Source organism: Hylobates moloch, unplaced genomic scaffold (assembly GCF_009828535.3).
Source record: "Hylobates moloch isolate HMO894 unplaced genomic scaffold, HMol_V3 SCAFFOLD_4, whole genome shotgun sequence".
Lineage (NCBI taxonomy): Eukaryota > Metazoa > Chordata > Mammalia > Primates > Hylobatidae > Hylobates > Hylobates moloch.
Window position 1 is genome coordinate 163,396,835 of NW_026652279.1, and position 7,346 is coordinate 163,404,180.

A 7,346-nucleotide genomic window follows, 5' to 3' on the forward strand; every position below is an offset into this window, starting at 1 on the left:
GTGCAGTGGTTCAATCCTGTAATCCCAGCACTTTGGGAGGCTGAGGTGGGTGGATCACTCGAGGCCAGGAGTTCAACACTGGCCTGGCCAACATAGCGAAACCCTGTCTCTACTAAAAATACAAAAATTAGCCAGGTGTGTTGGCACATGCCTGTAGTTCCAGCTACTCAGGAGGCTGAGGCAGGAGAATCGCTTGAACCTGGGAGGCAGAGGTTGAAGTGAGCCGAGATTGTGCCATTGCACTCCAGCCTGGGCAACAGAGCCCAGACTCTGTCCCCCCCCCCAAAAAAAAAATAAAGCTATAAATATAATCATAAAGCAGGATAAATGCATAGAACTGCACTCCTGGACACAGCAAAATGAAAACTGAAAACCATGAGAAGATAAAGTCCTCCATAGAGAGAAGACATACAACCTTTCAAGAAGTGATGCTTAATTTGATAGCTTGCTTCTTAATGGCAACAATGGGGGTCAGAAAATGGCAGATCTGTACTGAGAGGAATAAAAACACTGATGCAGAAGTTGAATCCCAGGTTCCACATCTCTCAAATATGAGGGCTAAGTAGACATTTTTAAACAACCCAAAACTCAGAGAGTTTGCGACATTTAAACACCCAGTAAGGAAAATTCTAAAGGCTATTTTTTTCAGGCAGAAGAAAATGATCCCAGATGGAAAGTCTGATGTAAACAAAGGATTAAAGAACAAAGAATATGGCAAATGTGGGTAAACCAAAGCTAATATTGATGGAATGAAACATAATTAAAACATCTTTTGGAGTTAGAAAAGCATGATAGGACTAAAATACTTGGCAATAGCGTACAGATGGGAAGAGAATAATATTGAGTTTCTTGTGTTTGGGGGGAGAAGGATAAAAATACTGCTTTCCTTTAGAATACAGTGTATACAACTTTCAAAATAGAAGAGGAAAAACAATGAGAAAATAATAATCAGTCCAAAAGAAGGTGAGAAGAGAGAAGAAATGAAGTATAGAATAAGGGAGAACGAACAAGCACAAGATAACCAGGTACAAATAAATCTAATTTATAAATTTAGTAATTATGACAAATATAAATGGACTTAAATCTTCAGGTACAAGGCTGTGTTTATAAAATGTAGTTATATGCTTTTTATCAGAGATAATATGAAAGACTTACAATGGCAACAAAAGCCAAAATTGACAAATGGGATCTAATTAAACTAAAGAGTTTCTGCACAGCAAAAGAAACTACCATCAGAGTGAACAGGCAAGCTACAGAATGGGAGAAAATTTTTGCAATCTACTCATCTGACAAAGGGCTAATATCCAGAATCTACAATGAACTCAAACAAATTTACAAGAAAAAAACAAACAACACCATCAAAAAGTGGGCAAAGGATATGAACAGACGCTTCTCAAAAGAAGACATTTATGCAGCCAAAAGACACATGAAAAAATGCTCATCATCACTGGTCATCAGAGAAATGCAAATCAAAACCACAATGAGATACCATCTCACGCCAGTTAGAATGGCCATCATTAAAAAGTCAGGAAACAACAGGTGCTGGAGAGGATGTGGAGAAATAGGAACATTTTTACACTGTTGGTGGGACTGTAAACTAGTTCAACTATTGTGGAAGACAGTGTGGCGATTCCTCAGGGATCTAGAACTAGAAATACCATTTGACCCAGCCATCCCATTACTGGGTATATACCCAAAGGACTATAAATCATGCTGCTATAAATACACATGCACATGTATGTTTATAGCGGCACTATTCACAATAGCAAAGACTTGGAACCAACCCAAATGTCCAACAACGATAGACCGGATTAAGAAAATGTGGCACATATACACCATGGAATACTATGCAGCCATAAAAAATGATGAGTTCATGTCCTTTGTAGGGACATGGATGAAACTGGAAACCATCATTCTCAGCAAACTATCGCAAGGACAAAAAACCAAACACCTCATGTTCTCACTCATAGGTGGGAACTGAACAATGAGAACACAGGGACACAGGAAGGGGAACATCACACACCGGGCACTGTTGTGGGGTAGGCGGATGGGGGAGGGATAGCATTAGGAGACATACCTAATGCTAAATGGCGAGTTAATGGGTGCAGCAGAACAACATGGCACATGGATACATATGTAACAGACCTGCACGTTGTGCACATGTACCCTAAAACTTAAAGTACAATAATAATAAAATTTAAAAAAAAAGAAGTTACATCTGCTAAGTTATTTTTCTGTAAGAAGCTGCTCAGGGAATGGCTTACATTGAATCATCCTGGAAGAAGCTCTCAGCTCTGGTACTTGATATCATAAGCCCAACTGCTGTTGCAAGCCCAAGAAAGGTAATTCTGCTTTCTTAGTTAAGGGATTAAACTGCATCCTTAAAAAAGTTTTCAAGTAAGAATAGAAATGATAAATAAATTTATAATTTTGTGGAAGTTGGATACACATAGGTATTACAGTAAGTTCTCTAGCTAGTCTATTCTTTGCCTGTTTTTTCTTTCTCTGCTTTTAAATGTTTAAAGTAGTTAAAAGGGTGAGTTTCAAAGTATATCCTTAGACTCCTTAGGTTGTCCAAGACCCTTTCAGGGGATCCTTGCAGTCAAGACTATTTTCATAATATAAGTTGCTATATGCTTCCCCTTTCACATGTTATTTGCCTGTTAGGAGCCTGCAACTTTTAAGAAAACAACCGGCAGTTTTTTGCCAATCATACAATTTCAGTTCTCAAGATAAAATTAGATACTTGAGTCTGTCACTGTGAATTCAACAGTTTCCCAGCACTTAGTGAGACTGGGGGCGATACTGACATTTTTTTTTGATATTTTGAAATAAAATGTGTCCACATTTGGAAGAATTAATTAACTCAGTGAACCAATATATTCCAAATGACCAATGCATGAAGTTACAAAATCATACATAGGTAAAAAAATCTATTTTAATAGCAAGAAAGACCATTGGATTTTAATGTAACAGAGTACAAAAGGTTCATTAATATGATTTCAGATTCCAAATTGCGACTAACTTTTATGAAACTATCACTTACGGAATTCTGGTGTAGTATCAAAGAATAGCCATAATTATTTGAAAAGGTAATTAAAAATACTACTACCTTTTCCAAATACTTATCTCTGTTAATCTGAATATTCTTTATATACTTTAACCAAAACAACATATTACTATTTATTGAATACAGAAACAGATATAAGAACCTAGCAAAGCTATCCTTCAGAAATGAGAGAGAAATAAAGTATTTCCCAGACAAGCAAAACCTGAGGGAATTAATTATTACTAGATCAGCCTTACAAGAAATGCTCGAGGGAATACTACATTTGAAGTCAAAGATTATATCACCTTCATGAAAACATACAGAAGTATAAAGCTCACTGATAGAGCAGATAAACAAAGGATAGAAAGAAAACCCTTTTAATTCAAGAAAACCACAAAACCACCATGATAAACACAAAAGTAAGAAGAAAGGAAAAAGGGATACACAAAACAATCAGAAAACAATTAATAAAATGACATGAGTAATTTATCATCTATCAACACTAGTCTTGAATATAAATGAATTAAATCTTCCACTTAAAAGGTATAGACTGAGAGAACGGATTAAAAAAAAAATGACCCAATTATATCGTACTACAAGAAACTCACTTCACCTGTAAAGAAACATGTAGACTGAAAATACAAGGATAGAAAAAGATATCTCGAAAAACCAGAAACCAAAAGTAAGCAGGGGTAGCTATATTTATTTGACATAATATAGACTTTAAGTCAAAACTGTATAAAGAGATAAAGAAGTTCATTATATAATGATAAAGGGATCAATTCAACAAGAAGATATAACAACTGTAAATATATATGCACGCAACACCAGAGCACCCAGATATATAAAGCAAATATTAGAACTAAAGGGAGAGACAGACTATGATACAATTATAGTTGGGGACTTCAACATCCCACTCTCAGCATTGGACAGATCATCCAGACAAAAAATCAATAAAGAAACATTGGTTTTAAACTGTACTTTAGACCAAATGGACCAACAACTGCAGAATACACATTCTTTTCATTAGCACATGGAACATTCTCCAGGACAGACCACATGTTAGGCCACAAAACAAGTCTCAACAAATTTACAAGGAGTTAAATCATATTAAGTATTTTTTTCTGAACACAATAGGATAAAACTAGAAGTCAATAACAAGAACTTTTGAAACTTTACAAATACATGGAAATTAAACAACATGCTCCCGAGTGACCAATAGGTAAATTAAGAAATTAAGAAGAAAATTAAAAAATTTATTTAAGTAAATGATAATAGAAATACAACACAGCAAAACTTATGGGATATAGCAAAAGCAGTATTAAGGGGAAAGTTTACAGCAATAAATGCCTATATCATACAAATAGAAAGATTTCAAATAACCTACTAATGCATCTCAAAGAACTAAAACAGCAAGAACAATCCATACCCAAAATTAGTAGAAAGAAAAAGTATCAGAGCAAAAAAAATAAAATTGAAACTAAAATAAATTACAAATGATTAACAAAATGAGAAGTTTGCCTTTTGAAAAAATAAACAAAATCAAGAAACCATTAGCCAGACAAACCAAGAAAAAAAAGAGAAGACCCAAATAAATACAATCTGAAACAAAAAAACGAGACACTACAGTGGTTACCACGGAAAGAATCTGAAGGTCTAGCCAGAGCAATCAGGCAAGAGAAATAAATAAAAGGCACTCAAATTGGAAAAGAGGAATTCAAACTATCTCTGTTTGCTGATGACATGATCTTATATCTAGAAAACCCTGAAGTCTCCTCCAAAAGACTTCTAGATTTGATAAATGAATTCAGTAAAGTCTCAGGTTACAAAATCAATGTACACAAATTAGTAATATTGCTATACACAAGTAACAACCAAACTGAGAATCAAATCAAGAACTCAATCCCATTTACAATAGTCACAAGAAGAATAAAATACCTAGGAATACACTTAGCCAAGGAGGTGAAAGATCTCTACAAGGAGAACTCCAAAATACTGATCAAAGAAATCACAGATGACACAAACAAATGGAAACACAGACCAAGCTTATAATATATTGAAAGAATCAATACTGTGAAAATGACCATACCGTCCACAGCAATCTACAATCAATGTAGTTCCTATCAAACTACCAATATAATTTTTCATAGAATTAGAAAAAACAACTCTAAAATTCATATGGAACCAAAAAAGAGTCTGATTAGCCAAAGTAATCCTAAGCAAAAAGAACAAATCTGGAGGCATCACATTATCTGACTTCAAATTATACTATAAGGCTATCGTAATCAAAACAGTATGCTACCGGTATAAAAGTAGACACATAGGCCAATGGAAAAGAATAGAGAACCCAGAAATGAAGCCAAATACATACAACCAACTGATCTTTGACAAAGCAGACCAAAACATATGCTGGGGAAAGGACATCATATTCAATAAACGGTGCTGAGAAAATTGGATAGCCACACGTAGAATGATGAAACTGGATCCCTATCTCTCATCATATACAAAAATTAACTCAAGCTAGATTAGAGACTTTAATGCCCGAAGCCATAAAAATTCTAGAAAAAAACCTAGGAAAAACTCTTCTGGACATTGGCCTAGGCAAAGGATTTATGACTAAGGTCAAAAGCAAATGTGACAAAATAAATAAATACATAAATGGAACCTAACTAGACTAAAATGCTTCTGCAGGGCAAAATAAACTATTAACAGATTAAACAGACAACTTACAAAATAGGAGAAAACATTTGCAAACTATATATCTGACAAAGCACTAATATCCAGAATCTACAAGGAACTCAAACAAATCAACAATAGAAAAATAAATAATTCCACTAAAAAGTGGGCAGGTGACATGAGCAGACATTTCTCAAAAGCAGATGTACAAATAACCAACAAATATATGAGAAAATGCTCAACATCTCTAATAATCATGGAAATGAAAAATTAAAACCTCAATAATATACCATCTTACCCCAGCCAGGGGGACCATTCTTTTTTTTTTTTTTTCACTTTAAGTTCTAGGGTACATGTGCACAACGTGCAGTTTTTTTACATAGGTATACATGTGCCATGTTGGTTTGCCGCACCCATCAACTCATCATTTACATTAGGTATTTCTAATGCTATCCCTCCCCCAGCCCCCTACTCCCCAACAGGCTCTGGTGTGTGATGTTCCCCTTCCTGTGTCAACAGTGAAGATGCAACCTACAGAATGGGAGAAAATATTTGCAAACTATTTATCTGACAAAGGATTAATACCTAAGAGGTTGATAAAGATTATCCTCAATGTCTACGGCCTCTATTGGGCTTTCTTCCTCTCTAGAATTTCCTGGCACTTACCAGGGGCCTTGTGACACCCCCTCCTTGACAACCCCACCCCCAAGGATGCTACTTATTGGGTTCTTCCTGGAGACACTTCTCATATCTCTTGGCCCTTTATCAAAATGTGCCTGTCCTGTGCCCACTTTTCTTAGTTGTCTATGTTCCTAACACCTGTTAATGGGTTTTAGATATACATTTTAATATCTGAATTTCTATTGTGCATAGAAAGGATTATTATGCTTACTTGTCTTGTAAATAACATGTAACTTGTTAAAAGTTTAATTTTAAACTTTTAAAAAATATAGCCTTTACTATTTAAATTATTTAAACTCTTAGAACTGATAAATTCAGTAAAGCTGCAAGATACAAAATCAACATACAAAAATTAATAGTGTTTTATATACCAACAATAAACTAGCAAGAAGTCAAGAAATCAATTTCATTTGCAAAAAATCTTATTAAATTTATAAAATCAAACTAGTAAATGCTATACAAAAATATGAACAAAGTTATCACTGATTCTTTAATGAACGTTGAATTAATTTGTAAATACAAATTGATTTACCTTAGATAATCAACACTACTTATATACTTCAGACATTCCCTAGGATATTTTAAGTTACACTTACACAGGAAAAAATACAGTTCTCTCAAATTCTTCAAAAGACAGAATTACAAATCTAACGAGGAAGATTTTCTGAGGTTCTTAGGAAACATCTATGTTTTTAATAAATCAGACATGAAAAATCAATAAATCAAATTCTCTTAACTTGTTAGTTCTCAGACCTTCTGGTCTCAGGATTATTTTAACTCTTAAAAAGCATAGAGAAACTCAAAGAGCATTTGTGTTTTTGCGTTTTTTTCTGTTGACATTTACTGTATTAAAATTAAAACACAAATTTTAAATTTTTATTTATATGCTTAACATGAAATGAAATTTTAATTTTAAAAAACTATACTTTCAAACACAAAC

At 34.1% G+C, this 7,346-nt stretch overlaps 1 protein-coding gene across 1 annotated transcript in view; it reads left to right on the forward strand.

Annotated features, from left to right (window-relative positions):
• Positions 1–2,255: 2,255 nt before the first annotated feature.
• Positions 2,256–7,346, forward strand: part of TPP2 (tripeptidyl peptidase 2) — an 84,882-nt gene continuing 79,791 nt past the window's right edge. Inside the window, exon 1 of the mRNA XM_058438172.1 lies at positions 2,256–2,342. Coding sequence (XP_058294155.1) covers positions 2,256–2,342 — 87 coding nt within the window. The remainder of the gene's footprint in view (positions 2,343–7,346) is intronic.